The sequence below is a fragment of the Lipotes vexillifer genome, unplaced genomic scaffold (assembly GCF_000442215.2).
Source record: "Lipotes vexillifer unplaced genomic scaffold, Lipotes_vexillifer_v1.1 scaffold810, whole genome shotgun sequence".
Classification (NCBI taxonomy): domain Eukaryota; kingdom Metazoa; phylum Chordata; class Mammalia; order Artiodactyla; family Lipotidae; genus Lipotes; species Lipotes vexillifer.
In genome coordinates this window covers 978,661-999,672 of record NW_006797357.1, presented here as the reverse complement: position 1 = coordinate 999,672, position 21,012 = coordinate 978,661, and the positions used below count along the sequence as shown (strand labels likewise).

Sequence of the window (21,012 nt, the reverse complement as noted above, 5' to 3'; positions counted from 1 at the left end):
AAGGTGAAATAAAGACGTTATCGGGCAAACAAAAGCTGAGGGAATTCATTACCAGAAGATCTATACCATAAAAAATACTAGCAATAGTAACAATAACCTTTTGGTGTTTAGAATAGCTGTGGAAGTAAAATATGTGATAACAGTAGCACAAATGGTGGGAGAGTTAAATGAAGTTAAATGTTGTAAGCGTAATTGTTTTATTTTTAACTGTGGGATTTTAATTTATGGAGTTGAACAACATGGAGGAGCCAATGCCATTGAAAAAAAAATTTATTACTTACATCTCCTGAGAGAAGGGGGCCTGTCATGCCATGCAGGGCCACATGAGGAGCACCAGATTTTCAGCAGGAGGTAGAACTAGGAGTGAGGGGAAAGCCTAGGTCAGAGTCTTTACTGGGGTTTCTGTGGGAAAGGCAACCCTCAGAGTAAACAGCATAGCGTTGGCTAGTTTGAATAATTCCAGTTAGCCATAGGCTACAGGGGTGATCTGTTATTGCCTAGTACCTGGCCCTGGGATGATTTAGTTCAGGGAAAGTACTAGCTTGGTCTGCGAGAGTTAGGTAAAGGGGGTCATTGGGAATATAAACTCAAGATCAGTTGGCTTGCCCATGAAGGGCGTGCTCCTACCCAAGGTCTTTGCTGTCTCTAAGAATTGGCTAGCCCCGGGAAGGGCAGTTTCTCCCTGTTCAGCAAGATTTTTAAAATGTCAAAACATTATAAGATACAGAAATAAAAAACATGATTAATACAATCATGCGTTGTTCAGGAAGTGGTAAATGTAGTGATTTAGGGTAGACTGTAAGAAGGCAAGGATGCATATTTAATGTCTAGAGGTGTGCTCTCCAATACAGTAGCTACTAGTCACATGTGGCTATTTATATTTAAAGTTAAAGTAAAAATCTAGTTCCTTAGTCATACAACCACATTCAAGTACTCCATAACCACACGTGGCTAGTGGCTACCACAGTGGAGAGTGTAGTTACGGAACAATTCTATCAAGCTAGAAATTTTTATTGCATTATGCTGCTCTAAGGTAATCACTAAAAGACTAATACAAAACACTTAAGTTAATAGAGTAGAAAAATAGAATAACAAAAATACTTGATTAATCCAAATGAAATCAGAAAAGAATAGAAAAAGGAACAAAGAACTGATATGACAAATAGAAAACAAAAAGCAAGATGATAGACTTAACCCCAGATGTAAGTCAACGTATACATTTCAGTTAAAAGGGAAAGCTAATAGTACATAAGTCAGAATAGTGGGTACCCCGGAGCTGTGGGAGGCATTGATGAGGAAGGAGCAGTACAGTACAGTAATGCATTACAGGACATGTAAACCAGTGGCTTGGTGAAGGTAAGTGGGAGGTTTACTTTCTCCAGTTTCCATCCTCTACTTTTTTTTTTTTTTTTTTGCTGTACGCGGGCCTCTCACTGTTGTGGCCTCTCCCGTTGCGGAGCACAGGCTCCAGACGCACAGGCTCAGCAGCCATGGCTCACGGGCCCAGCTGCTCCATGGCATGTGGGATCTTCCCGGACCGGGGCACAAACCTGCGTCCCCTGCATCGGCAGGCAGACTCTTAACCACTGTGCCACCACGGAAGCCCCTCCATCCTCTACTTTTTAATAGACTTTTACTACTGTTTATTTTTCATTAAATGTTCTATGAAAAAGTATCACTACACCTTTTCCTTTTGGGAGTATTAACAGAAGACTGAGGTTATAGAAAAAAAATTTCTGTGATTTATTTCTTATAAACACATGCTTCTTGTTGGCTCTGGAGAATTTAGGTGGATGACTCTGAGACTGAATGGTCAGTCAGTGCCCTCAGCTTTTTCACACAGTCTTATATGGCTTCATTCTTAGTGGGATAGCATTCTACTGCCGTGTGAGGACGAAAGGTAATCTGTGATCACTCGGAATTAGACGCAGCTCTGACAATATTTTGTAAATTCATACTAACCTTTCCCTGTTCCTAATGTATTTCTAGCCTTCTTCTCAACGTCCTGTTTCTTTTCCAGCTTATCTCCACCTTTTCCCAAATCTGATTCATCCCTTTAGCTTTTTGCTGTATCCTTTTTGGACCTTTGATTCTATTGAGAGTAACAGTCCAGTGCCAGGACTCCAGATCTTCACTCCCAAAACTGCTCTATCCACAGTCATCCTTAAAATTTCTCTTTGTTTCACACCTAACACCCAAGCCATCAGCAAATCCTATCAGCTGTATCTTCTAGAATCACTGTTTTTCACCCATATCCAGGGTTACCACCCTGGTCCCAGCCACCATTGTTTCTTATTGCAGTAGCCTCCTAAAGAGTCTCTCAGTTTCCCTCTTGTCCCTTGCCATTTATTTTCTGTACAGCAGACTGTATGATCATTCTAAAATCCAAGTCAAGACTATTTTACTCATTTGTTCAGAACCTGCCAGTTTCTCCTCATTTCACTTAAAATAAAAGCCAAAGTCCTATATATCTTTTTTTCTTTTTAACATCTCTATTGGAGTATAATTGCTGTACAATGGTGTGTTAGTTTCTGCTTTATAACAAAATGAATCAGCTATACATATACATATATCCCCATATCTCCTCCCTCTTGCATCTCCCTCCTACCCTCCCTATCCCACCCTTCTAGGTGGTCACAAAGCACCAATCTGATCTCCCTGTGCTATGCGGCTGCTTCCCCCTAGCTATCTATTTTACATTTGGTAGTGTATATATGTCCATGCCACTCTCTCACTTCGTCCCAGCTTCCCCTTCCCCCTCCCCGTGTCCTCAAGTCCATTCTCTATGTCTGCGTCTTTATTCCTGTCCTGCCCCTATGTTCTTCAGACTTTTTTTTTTTTTTAGATTCCATATATATGTGTTAGCATACAGTATTTGTTTTTCTCTTTCTGACTTACTTCACTCTATGACAGACTCTAGGTCCATCCACCTCACTACAAATAACTCAATTTCGTTTCTTTTTATGACTGAGTAATATTCCAACTGTATATATGTGCCACATCTTCTTTATCCATTCATCTGTCGATGGACACTTAGGTTGCTTCCATGTCCTGGCTATTGTAAATAGTGCTGCAATGAACATTGTGGTACTTGTCTCTTTTTGAATTATAGTCCTATATATCTTATTTTAATTTTTATTCTATAGTGGTATATACTTGATTTACAATGTTGTGTTAGTTTCAGGTGTATAGCAAAGTAATTTAGTTATACATATACATATATCTATTTCTTTTCAGATTCTTTTCCCATATAGGTTGCTACAGAGTATTGAGTAGAGCTTCCTGTGCTAATTATCTGTTTTATATATAGTAGTGTTTATATGTAAATCCCAACCTCCTAATTTATCCCTCCCCCCAACCTTTCCCCTTTGGTAACCATAAGTTTGTTTTCAAGGTCTGTAAGTCTGCTTCTGTTTTGTAAATAAGTTCATTTGTATCATTTTTTAGATCCTACACATGAGTGATATCATATGCTGTTTGTCTTTCTCTGTCTGACTTACTTCAATTAGTATGATAATCTCTAGGTCCATCCATGTTGCTGCAAATGGCATTATTTCATTCTTTTTTATGGCTAATACTCCACTGTATATATGTACCTCATCTTCTTTATCCATTCATCTGTCAGTGGACACTTAGGTTGCTTCCAATGTCTTGGCTATTGTAAATAGCCATAGCGCTGCAGTGAACACTGGGGGGCATGTATCTTTTCAAAGTACGGTTTTCTCCAGATATATGCCCAGGAGTGGCATTGCTGGATCATATGGTAACTCTATTTTTAGTTTTTTGAGGAACCTCCATACTGTTTTTGATAGTGGCTGTACCAATTTACATTCCCACCAACAGTGTAGGAGTGTTCTTTTTTCCCCACACTGTCTCCAGCATTTATTGTTTGTCAGCTTTTTGATGATGGCCATTCTGACTGGTGTGAAGTGATACTTCATTGTAGTTTGATTTGCAGTTCTCTAATAATTAGTGATGTTGAGCATCTTTTCATGTGGTTTTTGGCCATCTGTTTGTCTTCTTCAGAGACATATCTATTTAGATCTTTTGCCCATTTTTTGATTGGGTTTTTTTTTATATTGAGCTGCATGAGGTGTTTGTATATTTTGGAGATTAACCCCTTGTCAGTCACATCGTTTGCAAATATTTTCTCCCTTTCTGTGGGTGGTCTTTGCATTTTGTTTATGGTTTCCTTTGCTGTGCAGAAGCTTTTAAGTTTAATTAGGTCCCATTTGTTTATTGTTGTTTTTATTTTCATTACACTAGGAGGTGGATACAAAAAGATATTTCTGTGATTTATGTCAGAGTGTTCTGCCTATGTTTTCCTCTAAGAGTTTTATAGTATTCAGTCTTACACTTAGGTCTTTAATCCATTTTGAGTTTATTTTTGTGTGTGGTGTTAAAGAATGTTCTAATTTCATTCTTTTATGTGTAGCTGTCCAGTTTTCTCAGAATCACTTATTCAAGAGATTGTCTGTTCTCCATTGTATATTCTTCCCTCCTTGTTGTAGATATATTGACCATAGGTGTGTGAGTTTATCTCTGGGCTTTCTATTCTTTTCTGTTGATCTATATTTCTGTTTTGTGCCAGTACCATACTGTTTTGATTACTGTAGCTTTGTAGTATAGTCTGAAGTCAGGGAGCCTGATTCTTCCAGTTCCATTTTTCTTTCTCAAGATTGCTTTGGCTATTCAGGGTCTTCTGTGTTTCCATACAAATTTTAAGGTTTTTGTTCTAGATCTGCAAAAAATGCCACTTGTAACTTGATAGGAATTGCATTAAATCTGTAGATTACCTCGGGTAGTAGAGTCATTGTCACAATATTGATTCTTCCAATCCAAGAACACAGTATATCTTTCTATCTGTTTGTGTCATCTTCTATTTCTTTCATCAGTGTCTTATAGTTTTTGTTTTGTTTGCGGTATGCGGGCCCCTCACTGCTGTGGCCCCTCCCACCGCGGAGCACAGGCTCTGGATGCGCAGGCCCAGCAGCCATGGCCCACGGGCCCAGCCGCTGCACGGCACGTGGGATCCTCCCGGACCGGGGCACGAACCCACGCCCCCTGCATTGGGAGGCGGACTCCCAACCACTGCGCCACCAGGGAAGCCCAAGTGTCTTATAGTTTTCAGATTACAGGTTTTTTGCCTCCTTAGGTAGGTTTATTCCTAGGTATTCTTTTTGATGTGATGGTAAATGGGATGGTTTCCTTAATTTCTCTTACTGACCTTTTGATGTTAGTGTATAGAAATGCAACAGATTTCTTTGTGTTAATTTTGTATCCTACAACTTTACCAAATTTGTTGATGAGCTCTAGTAGTTTTCTGGTAGCATCTTTAGGATTTTCTAAGTATAGTATCATGTCATCTGCAATCAGTGAGAGTTTACTTCTTTTTTTCCAATTTGGATTACTTTTATTTCTTTTTCTTCTCTGATTGCTGTGGCTAGGACTTCCAAAACTACGTTGAATAAAAATGGTGACAGTGGACATCCTTGTCTTATTCCTGATCTTAGAGGAAATGCTTTCACCTTTTCACTGTTGAGTATAATGTTAGCTGTGGGTTTGTCATATATGGCCTTTATCTATTTATTTGTTTATTTATTTATAAAAATATTTATTTATTTGGTTTGTTGGGTCTTAGTTGCGGCAGGTGGGCTCCTTACTTGTGTCTCATGGGCTCCTTAGTTGTGGCACACGGGCTCCTTAGTTGTGGCATGCAAACTCTTAATTACAGCATGCATGTGAGATCTAGTTCCCTGACCAGGGAACATACCTGGGCCCTCTGCAATTGAGAGTGCAGAGTCTTAACCACTGCACCACCAGGGAAGTCCCTATGGCCTTTATTATGTTAAGGTATGTTCCTTCTGTGTCCACTTTCTGGAGAGTTTTTATCATAAATAAGTGTTGAATTTTGTCAAAAGCTTTTTCTGCATCTATTGAGATGATCATATGTTTTCTATTCTTCAGTTTGTTAATGTGGTGTATCACAACGATTGATTTCTGGATATTGAAAAATCTTTGCATCCCTGGGATAAATCCCACTTGATCGTGGTGTATGATCCTTTTAATGTATTGTTGGATTCAGCTTGCTAGTATTTTGTTGAGGATTTTTGCGTCTGTGTTCATCAGTGATATTTGCCTGTAATTTTCCTTTTTTGTGGTATCTTTGTCTGGTTTTGGTATCAGAGTGATGGTGGCCTCATAGAATGAGTTTGGGTATGTTCCTTCCTCTGTAATCTTTTGAAATAGTTTCAGAAGGATAGGTGTTAACTCTTCCCTAAATGTTTGAGAGAATTTGCCTGTGAAGCCATTTGGTCCTGGACTTTTGTTTTTTGGGAGTTTTTATTTTTATTTATTTATTTTTTGCAGTACGCGGGCCTCTCACTGTTGTGGCCTCTCCCACTGTGGAGCACAGGCTCCAGACGTGCAGGCTCAGTGGCCATGGCTCACGGGCCCAGCTGCTCCACGGAATGTGGAATCTTCCTGGACCAGGACATGAACCCGTATCCCCTGCATTGGCAGGCGGACTCTCAGTCACTGCACCACCAGGGAAGCCCCCTTTTGGGAGTTTTTAAATCACAGTTTCAATTTCAGTGCTTGTGAGTGGTCTGTTAATATTTTTTATTTCTTCCTGGTTCAGTTTTGGGAGATTGTACTTTTCTAAGAATTTGTCCATTTTATTGGCATATGGTTGCTGTAGTAATCTCTTATGATCCTTTGTATTTCTGTGATGTCCGTTGTAACTTCTCCTTTTTCATTTCTAATTTTGATTTGAGCCTTCTCCCTTTTTTTCTTGATGAGTTTGGCTAAAGGTTTATCTATTTTGTTTATCTTGTCAAAGAACCAGCTTTTAGTTTCATTGACCTCTGCTATTGTTTTCTTCATCTCTATGTCATTTATTTCTGCTCTGATCTTTATTTCTTTCCTTCTGATAACTTTGGGTTTTGTCTGTTTTTCTTTCTCTAGTTGCCTTAGGTGTAACGTTAGATTGTTTATTTGGGATTTTTCTTGTTTCCTGAGGTAAGATTGTATTGCTCTAATCTTCCCTTTTAAAACTACTTACGCTGCATCCCATAGGTTTTGGATTGTCGTATTTTTGTTTTCATTTGTCTCTAGGTATTTTTAAATTTCCTCTTTGATTTCTTCAGTGATCCATTGGTTAGTGGCATTTTGTTTAGCCTCCACGTGTTTGTGTTTTTATAGTTTTTTTCTTGTAGTTGATTTCTAATCTCATAGTGTTGTGGGCAGAAAAGATGCTTGATATGATTTCAGTTTTCTTAAATTTACCAAGGCTTGCTTTACGGCTCAGCATGTGAGCTATCCTGCAGAATGTTCTATGTGCACTTTCAAAGAATGTGTATTCTGCTGCTTTTGGATGGAATGTTCTATAAATATCAAGTCCATCTGGTCTAACGTGTCATTTAAGGCCTGGGTTTCCTTATTGACTTTCTGTCTGGATGATCTGTCCATTGATGTAAGTGAGGTGTTAAAGGCCCCCATTATTGTGTTACTGCTGATTTCTTCTTTTATGGCAGTTAGCATTTGCCTTATATATTGAGGTGCTCTTATACTGGGTGCATATATTTACAATTGTTGTATCTTTTTCTTGGATTGATCCCTTGATCATTATGTCGTGTCCTTCTTTGTCTCTTGTAAAGTCTGTTTTGTCTGATATGAGTATTGCTACTTCAGCTTTCTTTTGTTTTCCATTTGCATAGAATACCTTTCTCCATCCCCTCCCTTTCAGTCTGTATGTGTCCCTAGATCTGAAGTGGGTCTATTGTAGACAGCATATATATGGGTCTTGTTTTTGTATCCATTTAGCCAGTTTATGTCTTTTGGTTGGACCATTTACACTTAATGTAATTACCAATATATAGGTTCTTATTTCCATTTTGTTGATTGTTTTGCATTTGTTTTTGTAGGTATCTTTTCTTCCCTTCCTCTTTTGTTCTCTTCTTTTGTGATTTGATGACTATCTTTAGTGTTGTTTTTGGATTCCTTTTTCTTTTTTGTGTGTATATTTATTGTCTTGATAGAGTTTTGGTTTGCAGTTACCATGAGGTTTTGATATATCCATCTTTATATATACAAGATTGTTTTAAGTTGCTGGTGTCTTAATTTCAAATGCATTTCCAATATCCTGAATTTGTATTCTCCTCATGATTGCTGGTTTTGATATCATATTTGTGTGTGGATGATTTCCTACCTTTAATGTATGTTCGCCTTTACTGGGTGCTTTCCCATTCATAATTTTCTTATTTCTAGTTGTGGCCTTTTCTTTTCCACCTAGAGAAATTCCTTTAGGATTTGTTGTAAAGATGGTTTGGTGGTGCTGAATTCTCTTAGCTTTTGCTTGTCTGTAAAACTTTTGATTTCTCTGTCAAATCTGAATGAAAGCCTTGCTGGGTAGAGTATTCTTGGTTGTAGGTTTTTTCCTTTTCATCACTTTAAATATATCATGCTACTCCCTTCTGGCTGGCAGAGTTTCTGCCGAAAAATCAGCTGATAACCTTATGGGGATTCCCTTGTATGTTATTTGGTGCTTTTCCCTTGTTGCTTTTAATATTCTCTCTTTGTGTTTAATTTTTGTCAGTTTGATTAATATGTGTCTTGGTATGTTCCTCCTTGGGTTTATCCTGTATGGAACTCTGCACTTCCTGGCCTCGGGTGACTGTTTCCTTTCCCATGTTAGGGAAGTTTTCAGCCATTATTTCTTTAAATATTTTCTTAGGCACTTTGTCTCTCTCTTCTCCTTCTGGGACCCCTGTAATGTAAATATTGGTGCATTTAATGTTGTCCCAGAGGTTTCTTAGACTGTCCTCATTTGTTTTCATTCTTTTTCCTTTGTTTTGCGGCAGTGAATTCCACCATTCTGTCTTCCAGCTCACTTATTCGTTGTTCTGCCTCATTTATTCTGCTATTGATTCCTTCTGGTGTATTCTTCATTTCAGTTATTGTATTGTTCAACTCTGTTTGTTCTATATGTCTTCTAGCTCTTTGCTAAACATTTCTTGTATCTTCTTGGTCTGTGCCTCCATTCTTTTTCTGAGATCTTGAATCATCTTTACTACCATTACTCTGAATTCTTTTTCAGGTAGATTGCCTATCTCCACTTCACATAGTTGTTCTTTTGTGGTTTTATCTTGTTCCTTTGTCTGGAACATATTCCTGTGCCATCTCATTTTGTCTAACTTTCTGTGTTTGTTGTCCCACAGGCTGCAGGATTGTAGTTCCTCTTGCTTTTGGTGTCTGCCCCCTGGTGGGTGAGGCTGGTCTAAGAGGCTTGTGCAGGACTCCTGGTGGGAGGAACTGGTGCTGCTCACTGGTGGGTGAAGCTGGGTCTTGTCCCTCTGGTGGGCAGGCCCATGTCAAGGGGTGTTTTTTATTTTTTTGGCTACACCTTGCAGCATGCGGAACTCCTCCAACCAGGGATCGAACCTGTGCCCCCTACACTGGGACCATGGAGTGTTAACCACTGGACCACCGGGGAAGTGCTCAAGGGGTGTGTTTAGAGGTGGCTCTGGGCTCAGGAAGACTTTAAGCAGCCTGTCTGCTGATGGGTGGGGCTGTTTTCCCACCCTGTTGGTTGTTTGGTCTGAGGCGTCCCAGACTGGGGCCTACGGGCTGTTGGGTGTATCAGGTCTTGGCATCAAAATGGCTGCCTCCAGGAGAGCTTATGCCAATGAGTACTCCTCAGTACCACCACCACCAGTGTCCTTGTCCCCACAGTGAACCATAGTCACCCCCTACCCAGGAGACTCTCTAAGACCAGTAGGTAGGTCTGGTACAGGCTTCTATGCAGTCACTGCTTTTTCCCCTCGTCCTGGTGTTCACAAGACCTTGTGTGTACCATCTAAGAGTGGAGTTTCTGTTTCCCCCAGTCCTGTGGAGTTCCCACTATCAAGCCCCTCTGGCCTTCAAAGCCAAATGCTCTGGGGGCTCCTCTACCCTATGCCAGACCCCCGGACTGGGGAGCCTGACATGGGGCTCTAAACTCTCACTCCTGTGGGAGAACCTCTGCAATATAATCATTTTCCAGTTTGTGGGCCACCCACCCAGCAGGTATGGGATTTGCTTGTGTTGTGAATGTGCCCCTCCTTCTTCTTTGTCTTTGGAAGTAGAATATCTTTTTTTGGTAGGTTCCAGTCTTTTTTGTTGATGGTTGTTTAGCAGTTAGTTGTGATTTTGGTGCTTTCACGAGGGGAGGTGAGCTCAGTTCCTTCTACTCTGCCATTTTGTCCTCAGTCCAAGATCCACCTGGTTATGTGGAGATCTTTCTTGCGATTTTGGGTGTTTGAAATATTCTTCCAGCGTTCAGTAGGTATTCTGTAAGAACTGTTTCAGATGTAGATGTATTTGTGGAAGAAGGTGAGCTCCACGTCCTTCTATTCTGCCATCTTGACTGGAGCCTACAAAGTCCTGTAGATCTTAAAAGTTCTCATCATAAGAAAGAACAAAAAAGGAATAAAGAAAGAAAAAAGAAAAGAAAAAGAAAAATATTTTTGTAACTATATGTGGTGATGAATGTTAATAAGACTTATTGTGGTGAGCATTTCACAATATACAATTGACCCTTGAACGATGTAGGGGTTGGGGCACAAACCATCCGCCTAACCCCTGCACCACTGAATATCCACATATAACTTTTGACTCCCCCAAAACTTTACTAATAGCCTACTGTTGACTAGAAGCTTTACTGATAACATAAACAATCGATTAACACATATTTTGTGTTATATGTATTATATGCTGTATTCTTACAATAAAATAAGTTAGAGAATATTAAATATTATTAAGAACATCATAAAGAAGAAAAAATAGATTTACAGTACTGTACTGTGTTTATTGATACTGTAAAATTACATTGTTCTGTTTATGAGATGAATTGTCAGTACCTACATCAATATTGTCTATTATGATACAAAACACTGTAGATGTTATACATATTACTAACACTAAATATCAAAAATGGAAAGATAATGTGAAAAGGAAATTCATATTTATTTACAGGTATAATGATTCATGAATTGATAATGAAGAAGCAGCATTATGATAGTTCAGTGGTAGCCTAGTGTAATTGATACAATTGCTTTGCTATAGCCTAGCCTATACACTAATGAATGAATCGTTATAAAATTTTTATGGCATACAGTATTACAGTCATATTCGTAATATAGCATTGGAAACATTGTTACTTAAAAAAGACCCCCCCTTATCTAATATGCTGATACACAGTAAGAAAACTAACACATTGTTAATTTTATATTAAATATCACTCACCTTATGCCTATATAAGGGTAGGTTATCCACGTTAATACTAGTCTTGCACATGGTGTTCTACATGATGAATACTTAGGTGATGATGATGATGTCACAAAAAAGTCTCATACAGTTCTTGCTGTACAGTTATTAGATTTCCACATGAAGACACACACATATACAACAGATAAGCTTATTAGCTGTATGACATGATGATTATTTACTATTCATTAAGTAGAAGTGGATCATCATAAAGGTCTTGGTCCTTGTCATTTTCACATTGAGTAGGCTGAGGGGGAGGAGGGAGAGGAAGGGCTGGTCTTGCTGTCTCAGGGGTGACAAGAGGTGGAATAAGAGGAGGAGGTGGAAGGGGAGGGAGGAGAGGCAGGCCCACTTGGTGAACTTTACAGAATACATCACGATTTCTGACTTTTTTGCTTTTTCATTTCTCTGAAAATGTTTCTATAATATATAGTACCAATCTTTCTTCTACCATTTGCTTTAGTTTCAGTGCCTGTATCACAGAAGGGCCCATGTCATAAAAGGAGTTAAAAGCCATTTTGAAGAATTGGAACCCTCTGCCAGATTGTCTAATGTCAATTTGTTTTCTGACACTGCTTCCTTTACATCTTCTTCCTAATTGTCTGGCACTGGTTCAGAAGCGCTCACCTCCATCAAGTTGTCTTCTGTGAATTCTTCTGGTGTGGTGTCTGTTAGCTCTTGAATCTCTCCAAGATCCATATCTTGAACCCTTCAGCTTCCACTTTTTCTGTCATATCCACAGTCTCTCTCTTTCATGATTTCCTTGACTGGCTATGTAGTAAATCCTGTTGAGTCAGGCTCAACATCTGGACACAGTTTTCTCCAGCAGAAATATATTGTTTCAGGCTTGATGGCTTTCACAGCTTTTTCTATAACAACAATGGCATCTTGAATGGTGTAATCCTTCCAGACTTTCCTGATGTTCTATCAGGGTTCTCTTCCATAGTGTGACAATCCTTTTCATAGAGTACCATGTATAATTAGCCTTAAAGGTCCTTATGATCCCCTGATATAGAGGCTGAATTAGAGACGTTATGTTTGGGGGCAAGTAGATCACTTTGACGCCTTCAATGTTGAACTCATGGAGTTCTGGGTGGCTGGGGGCATTGTCCAATATCAAAAGAACTTTAAAAGGCAGTTCCTTACTGGCAAGGTACTTCCTGTCTTCAGGGACAAAGCATCGATGCAACCAATCCATAAAAGCGGTTCTGGTTGTCCAGGCCTTCTTCTTATACCACCAAAAGACTCATTCTTTAATTGGATTGTCTTTTCATTACTGACTTGTAAGAGTTCTTCATATATTCTAAATACAAGTCCCTAATCAGAGATGTGATTGCAAATATTTCCTCCCATTCTGTGGGTTGTCATTTAAATACTTTCTTGATGGTGTGCTTTAAATGACAAATGTTTTTAGTTTTTACACTTAGCTCTATGATCTACTTTTAGTTACTTTTTGTATGTGGTGTGAGGTAAGGGTCCAGATTCATTCTTTTGTATATGCATAGCCAGTTGTCCCAGCACCATTTGTTGAGAAGACTGTTCTTTCCCCATTGAACAGTCTTGGCACACTTGTTGACAATCAGCTGTCCACAGACAGATGGGTTTACTTATTTCTTTTTTTATTTGAAGTAGAGTTGATTTATAGTATTGTGTTAGTTTCAGGTGTATAGCAAAGTGATTCAGTTGTATATATTTTTCAGATTATCTTCCATTGTAGGTTATTATAAGATATTGATATAGTTCCCTGTGCTATACAGTAAATCATTGATGCTTATCTATTTTATGTACAGTAGTTTGTATTTGTTAACACATTTTTGAACTCTCAATTCTATTCCATAGATCTAATATGTCTATCCTTACACCAGTATACTGCTCAGATTATTTTGGAATGGTCTTTTCATTTTTCCTCATTAGCTGAGCGACCTCGGAAAATTTAATTGCTTAGCGTCAATTTCCTCATTTGTAAATTGGAAATATATTATCCATCTCCCCTCAGGATTGTTGTGAGGACTAAACAAGAATATAATAAAGCTTTTAGTTAAGTGCTTATCACATAATACTCCATTAAAAAAATTTTAATGGAATTCTACTTTCCATTCATAATATTTCCTTTCCTTCTGGCTAATCCTCCCCAATATAGACTATTCCTTATATTTTAAAATGTCTTGTGGGTAAGATTGATTCAGTGAGAAGAGGTGGGCATATTCCTGTACCACCACCAGGATTCAACAACCGTGAACCTGAAGAGCATGCATTTTCTCATATGATTCTCTCCTTATTTTTTATTTTTATTTTTGCCACTACGTATTAAGCTCCAGGGCACCTTCCCACTTTCCCCAATAACCATAGAAACCAGCGTGGTCTTCTCCATCCTTTTCCTGAATCCACACTTATGAACCAACGTACTGGCTATCCTGCTTCTGGACCTACCTTCAGTGTTTCTTATCTCCATTTTCCTCTCTACCAGCAGGGAAGCCGTTTGGGTTTATTTATTGTTGGAACAGTTGCATCTCAGATTTTAAATTATGAAATGTTCTTCCTTAATCAGTTTCCTTACTTTTCACTTACAATGAATTTGGGATTAGATCCTGACCTCTAATCTTTCAGCCTCTCCCTGTTTTCTTGGTCCATGCCCTTTTTTCTGGACCCATTTGCCTGTATGTAAGCATTTTGGTCAACCATTTCAATGAGACAGTCTCTTTCATTCTAAGAACCCAAGGTCACTTGAATGCAAAAAAGCCCTTTATTAACTTTAGAGGCTTATCTCCTCAAGTCACTAAGCGTTGCTGGGGGCGGGGAAGCCAAAAAGCCTTCCCAAGTTGTTCCCTGTATTCTTCTTTAGTCCTTTCTTGGGCTCCCCCCAATGCTAATATTATCTTTACTCTCTGCTAGTTATTTCTGTTTTGTCTGCAAATCAGTGAGGGTCTTTCCTATCCTAAAATATCTCATTCTTCAGCCTCTTATGTGTTCTGTTTCTTCATCACATCTGTAAAGAGTATTCTTTATTTGGTGCACCACCTTTTGGTTTGTATTCATTCCCTAAAAATTATGCTTTGTGACTGTGCAGGGAAGAGTTTTTAACATAGCAGGCCTGAGGTTGCTGTCTTTAGAAGGGCCTACTTGCAGGGTTGGCTCTTGGCTGGAGCCTGAGAATTTGGCTTTTGAAAAGTTCCTTGCTTTTCAGATAACACTTTTGCCTGCTTGGGGCACTGAATGCCTGCTTTCCTTCTGGGTGTCTGGAATTTTGATAGTTATGATTTTGGTCTTTGTGCCTGTAACCAGCCCTCAATAAAATCCTTGGACTCCCGAATCTCCAGCAGGCTTCTCTGGGCAGAGACATCGCACAACACGTAGGAGGCCTGTGCATAGATTCCTCCAGACTCCATGTGATGTGTCTTTTTCCCTTGATGATCCTGTTGTATATCTTTCTCTACAATAAATGATACCCTCTGAGTCCTGCAAGTCCTTCTAGCAAACCACCAAATGTGTAGGTGGCTGTGGGACCTCTTACAGTGTCCTTCCTCGCCACCCTTAATTCAAACTGCTCTCAAAAGCTTGATCTATTTATGAAATCTGGAAGTCTTTTCTTAGTTTGTAACATCTGTTGCCAATACTCTTGCTTCCAGAAACTTTCCTTCCTCTACTTCGGTAAGAATGCCCTACCCTGCCTCTCCTCACACCTCATTCATCTTCAGCAGACATTTACTGAATGCCTGGATGTGCCAGGCAGTGGGCCTGGTACACAACAGTGAGTGAAAACAGTCATGGTGCAGCATATGGTCTAGTGGGAGAAGACAAGAAGCAGATGGTACATTCTGAAAAAAGTACTGTTGTAAGAGTGATTAAAAGGGGAGATATACTTCAGAAGGGTGGTCATTGAGGAAGTCCATAGGATGGTCTGTGGAGATAGCAAAGGGGCAGGTAAAGTCTGTTTGGTAAAGAACCGGAACAGCAGAGAACAGCACATGTAAATGATTAAAAAGGCACTTGGCATCTTCTAGGATTCAAAAGGAGTCCGGTGTGGCTGGAGCACTGTGAGAAGAGGGAGAGTGGAGAGGAGTTTGGAGGGTATCAAGGTCCAGATCACTTAGAGCTTTGTAGGCATGTTCAGAACTTCATACTTTAGAGGCAATGGGAGGCCAGCAAAGGGTATATTCAGCCAAGCAACAGATATCTTTTCAAAAGATCATTCTTACAGTTGTAGAGAGAATGGATTAGAGAGGGGTAAGAAGGGGAGAGCCTAGTTTGGAGATTACTAGTGATATAGGTGAAAGATGATGGTGATGTGGGTCTGTGTGATGGCTGAGGAGACGGAAAGGAGTGAATGGACTTGGAAGTATGGAGTTCTGCAAGATTTTAACCTTACTTATCTTCTATCTGCTCTCTCCTTTGGTGATCATCTTCATTCCCACATTGTTAACTATCACCTCTGTGTGAAAGACTCTAACCCTATGATCCTAATCCTGATGTGAGCCAGTTTCACATGTTCAAAGGAATGGTTACATTTCAGAAATGTAAATGGTTCCAGAGCCATAATGCTTCTGCCACTTACTATCAGTGTGATGTTGGACCAGTTATTTCACTTCCTCATGCCTCAGTTTCCTCATCTGTAAAACGGGGATAATGCATTACCTACCTAATAGTATTGCTGTGAAGATTAAATGAGTCAGCAAACAAAAAACATCTGGGCAGTAGCTTGCACAAAGTAATCAATCAACGTTAGTTCCACCAGCAGGACTCCACAATTTCTCTGTCCCCGTCAGTCACAGGTGGAACTGCCTCCAGCACCCAGTCTAGCTCTTTCACCTAACACTTCCATTTCTGTTAATGGCACTAGCCAGAGATTCCTAACCACAGTCACATTTGACTCCTTGCTGTCAAGTAGAAACCTAAAATTAGCGATTGCTACCAAGTATATTTTCACTTTTATCCGCACATAAAGTGAAAGTTACAGCTTCTTTTATTCATTCATCAACAAATACAGTTGACCCTTGGACAACACAGTTTTGAACTGTATTGTGGGTTCACTTATAGAGACTTCTTTCAATAAATATATTGGAAAGTTTTTTTGAAGATTTGCAACAATTAAAAAAATTTGCAGATGAGCCATGTAGCCTAGAAATATCAAAAAAAAATTAAGAAAAAGGTATGTCATGAATGTATAAAATATATGTTAGATACACAAATACATACAAAATGTATGTTAATCGGCTGTTTATGTTATCAGTAAGACTTCTGGCCAACAGTAGGCTGTTAGTAGTTAAGTTTTGGGGGAGTCAAAAGTTACAGGCAGATTTTCAGCTGCATGGAGGGTTGGTACCCCTGTGTTGTTCAAGGGTCAACTATATTCACCGAATGCCTACTATGAGAGTCAAGCAATTAGACTATGTTCCTACTTAATTCTAATCTTTTGTCCTTCAGATACAATTTCTGCCTTTGGTTTACACAAAAATATACTTGAAGTTCCTTAGCAATCTTGACGGAAAATTCCTCTACATAATCAAGATGGAGTTTCAAAGATCCTCAGTAAGTGAAACAAATAAAACCACTGAAAAATTTCTAAGCATGTTTTACTATCTCAAAGTTACCAACTTTATCAATCCAATTATGGGTACAAAAAGGGTTCAAGAGCAGTGATATCAAAGCTTATGATTGAGGAAAATGATGCAAGCTACTCATCCCTGAGTTGACAGTAGCATTAGCTATAGCTGCCTATCCTCCAGTACTATGTCTTTGTACTTAGTGAATGTTACTGATATAGGTGGCATCTATTAATAGTGTATACCTTATTAGGTTTTGACTTTGAGTATAAAATATTAAAAAAGTGAAGTTGTTCCTTTTTGTGAAAATTCAATTACAACTGGTTTTGGAGCTCATTTTCTCCACTGGGTCAAGAAGGTCTAAACTCTCTAGACATCAAGGACTGATAGAGAGGATGAGGTGGGTACAAAGAGAATCACAACACAAAGTTATAGATACTATAGACACAGACCTTGCCCATAAGGCACATAATGATGTATACAACGTGGATGATACCAAAGAATTTATTGTAAATGTAGTGGCAAATGCATTGAGAATAATCATCATTAAAAAGAAATTAGAAAATTACACGTTTAAAGTATGTGCTTTTTTCCACCACCTTTACATTATGGCTAGTACCAACACTGTAAGTACTGAAATACTTAATGGGATGGTCCATTTTCACATAATTTCATGACTTTGTCTTCATCTTAATTTTTAAAGCAGTTGACCATGAATTTCAGTTTCAATTATTATTCTGTTTTTATCAATTCAGTAATGATCTGTAGAATCTTGTCATCTGGATGGAAGGAGAAAAAACTCCCATGAATAAATTCATCACTGACTAATTTTCCAATATATACACGTGTAAACCACAGATATACTTCATTAAAAGATTCTTTTAAATTAGAATACAGAATTAACACCAGCAATATTCACTCTAAAACTAGAGATGCTTCTATAATATAATTTGTTGCCCTACAAATATTATTTTAATTATCATTATAGTTGTATTATACCTACTTTGATAAAAAGTAGGCAAAGGCCTGAAGAGATGATGTGATATAACTGTTGGTCCTTTATAAGGAATTATTTCCTTAAAAATTCTTTTAAGACAGAAGTTTCCTAACTTTTTCACCTGGCTCAAATATACTAAAGGCTTTTTGACTCTTCTATAAACTTCAGAACATGTCAGGATTCCAACAGTATGGGCAAGGAATAAGGAACTCTTTATCCATTTCTCCATGTTTAGTGCAAAGGAAACAAAGAAATTTAACTGGGAAGTGCTCTTAGACAGGTGTCAATGGAAAAGTGACAAACCTCTCCACACAACAAAGGAATCAAACACCAATTAATCTGATGAATAGACCAATAGAGGCTACATTATTTGCTAGAGGTTTTAACAGCTGCTTCCATTTTTAAACAGTTGGTCTGATATTGTGACTTCCTAACTACTCTCTGGATAGTTGTAATTATCAGGGCTACAAGACTGAAATTCTGTATCTTATTAGATACTTCAGTAAGAGAATGGTCTATGTTTCAATGATTGCAATGGAGAATTTTGATAATGGGGCCCATGGCCTGACACTCTGGTTTCTAGAGGCTACAGTGGCATTAAAAAAAAAAAAAAAAGGAAAGGAAAGGTCACCTGCTGCAAAGGGAACACAGCAGGTCTAGAAAGAACCATGATTTTTTGTTTGAGGAAGAGTAAAGAAAGTACAAGAGCAACTTCAGTTATTTCTTTTTCAACAGCTTGGTGTTATATCCCAACTTTTCTTATTGAAGTCCAGAAAGAGGACACTAATGTACCTTATCCTCCCTGCTAAGTCAAAAATATATGCTTCATCAGAGGGCAAGTTCTGCTTTCTCTTTCATGGCAAAGAGAAACACTGAAATCATTTTAAAATTCATTTTTCTTAATTTAAAAGTTGAGGTTCAACCTGTCCTTTATATAATGTAATTTTTTCTAAGGCTGAGTTGTAGTGCACAAATTTCCTCAAGAAAAGAGCTCACATCTCTTAATATGTCAAGACCTGATCTAAGTTTCCAGCAGTATAGGAAAACTAATACAGTTTAGCGCTTATTCATTCACCTTCAGTTATGCAAATAAACACACAGTGTGAGGCTTCAGGGCAGTAGCACTAGACCAGTAGTAGCTCCCCACCTTGCCTAACTATGAGAATTAACCGGGATACTTGTTAAATACAATCACATTGAACAATAAATCAATTCTTAACATCATTAAAAGCAGGAAAACCAAACTGATGTGATGCAATGAGAGGAATACAGCACCAACCAAAAAATAAATATTCTTTTCCTGAAAATCTGATTCTAATCAACTCTCTAGATATAACTACCAGTTTACAGGAAATATAAGAAACAGAGAAACACATTAAATCAAAGCATGAAGATGCAACCACCCAAATCCTAAATGTCAGAAATTCTACCAGAAAAATAACCTAGTTTACTAAAAATTTAAAAACGGGGAGGGTAGTAGAGGGGAAGTGTTACAGATTAAAAGAGATTACAAAATAATAACATGGCCATAGGCCTCTCCCACAGAGGAGATTCAGTATGCCTGGAGTAGGTCTTTGGACTTTGTATTTTTAACAACTGCCAGGATAATTCTGATTAGTTGGCAAGTTTGGGAAACACTATACCAGACTAAGTGGCAACTCAGGTGTCCACTGCAGATTTCTGTTGAAGGATAATGTACATATTTTATACAGACTAACAGCTCTGCATTTGGGAGAATGGTAGAGAAAACACACTGGGAACCTCAGAGAAAGTCCCTCTTTCTTATTTTTTAAAATAACTACTGTATCACTAGTTTACTAGTATGTAAACTAGTAGCAAAATTACAAATGCTCAGTTTTATCATCCTTTTTCTGTGAAATGGCCAGAAGTTTAGAAGTGAAGCTTAGAAGAGGAAGGAGTAAACCAGAAGAATCTTAAGAGGATAACTAGATTGTGAATAATGAAGAATTGTGTGTGTCTGATGGAATTCAGCATAAAATAAATTTTATTAAAGTAATTTTTAATCACATGGAATTTAAGCCTCAATGAGCTATAGTGTATGCCAGTGTTTAAAAGTATACTGTTTTCTACCTACATTATAATCAAACACTTACTTTCAAGGGACATCTTAGGATTTTCAAGCTTTTTTCTTAAAACAGAATCAATGAGAATTCTTAGCTGCTTGAAAATGACAGCTATCTTAACAGGTGCCTATTGAGAGGAGATGACAAATTGAACAATGTTAATCCCAGGGAGTGGGAATGTGTTTAAATAAAATCAAAGTAAGCATGTATACCTTACAATATGCTTTAGCACATCTTGACTTTAAAACGTTATGGGAAAAATATAAATAAATTACTTCCTGTAGCTAAGATACATTAACTTCAATTTCCTTATTAAGTACCCATAAATTTGATATTTCTTTCCAAAATAAAGAAACTATTATTTCAATTGTTTGTTTTCTTCTCTTACTAGTTTTTAAAATGGAATTTTTTTTAAAAAGCTTTACTGAGGTATAATTTATAGATCATAAAAAATTCATTGTATACAATCCAATGATTTTTAGTTAATTTATAGAGCTGTGCAACCATCACCACAATCCAGTTATAGAACTCTACTACCACCTCAGCCTCTTTTGTGAGAACTGCACATATTTTTTTAAGTTGCCTTTAAAATTTACATCTCCAGTCTTAGACAAACAGCTATCATGGTGTATCAGTAGAATGTATTACATTTGCTTAAACCGGTCAATGTTGATGAGTTACAGAGAAATAAACTTATTGCTGGTAGCACTGGTTGGTCTAATTTTTCCAGAGAAGAATGAAGAATGTGATAAATATGCATTTAAGCTATGAATCTGTGTCTCTTTATAGGTGGCACAATATAGTGGAAGGAGCATGAGTTTGAGAATCAGATAGTTCTAGGTTTAAACCTTGCTCTACCATTAACAATCCATGTAACCTAGGTAAGTTATTTAACTTCTCACTGAGCTTAAGTGCCTTGTCTATAGAAAGAAACTACAGAAATTATCTAACAAGACTGTTAGGGTATTAAATTAGTGATAATCCATGTAAAGTTAACTACTGAAGTATACAACACATGGCAAATTATAATTATTACTGACAATAAATGAAATCTGTAATAGCAATATAATTTGATTTTCAAATTAAA

General features: G+C 38.0%; 1 protein-coding gene across 1 annotated transcript in view; it reads right to left on the bottom strand.

The window, feature by feature from the left end:
- Positions 1–17,137: 17,137 nt before the first annotated feature.
- DHX29 (DExH-box helicase 29) overlaps positions 17,138–21,012 on the bottom strand; it is a 48,526-nt gene continuing 44,651 nt past the window's right edge. The window contains exons 26-27 of the mRNA XM_007469276.1: positions 19,956–20,052; positions 17,138–17,623 (exon numbers count right to left, since the gene is read on the bottom strand). Coding sequence (XP_007469338.1) covers positions 17,577–17,623; positions 19,956–20,052 — 144 coding nt within the window. The 3' untranslated portion in view covers positions 17,138–17,576. The remainder of the gene's footprint in view (positions 17,624–19,955; positions 20,053–21,012) is intronic.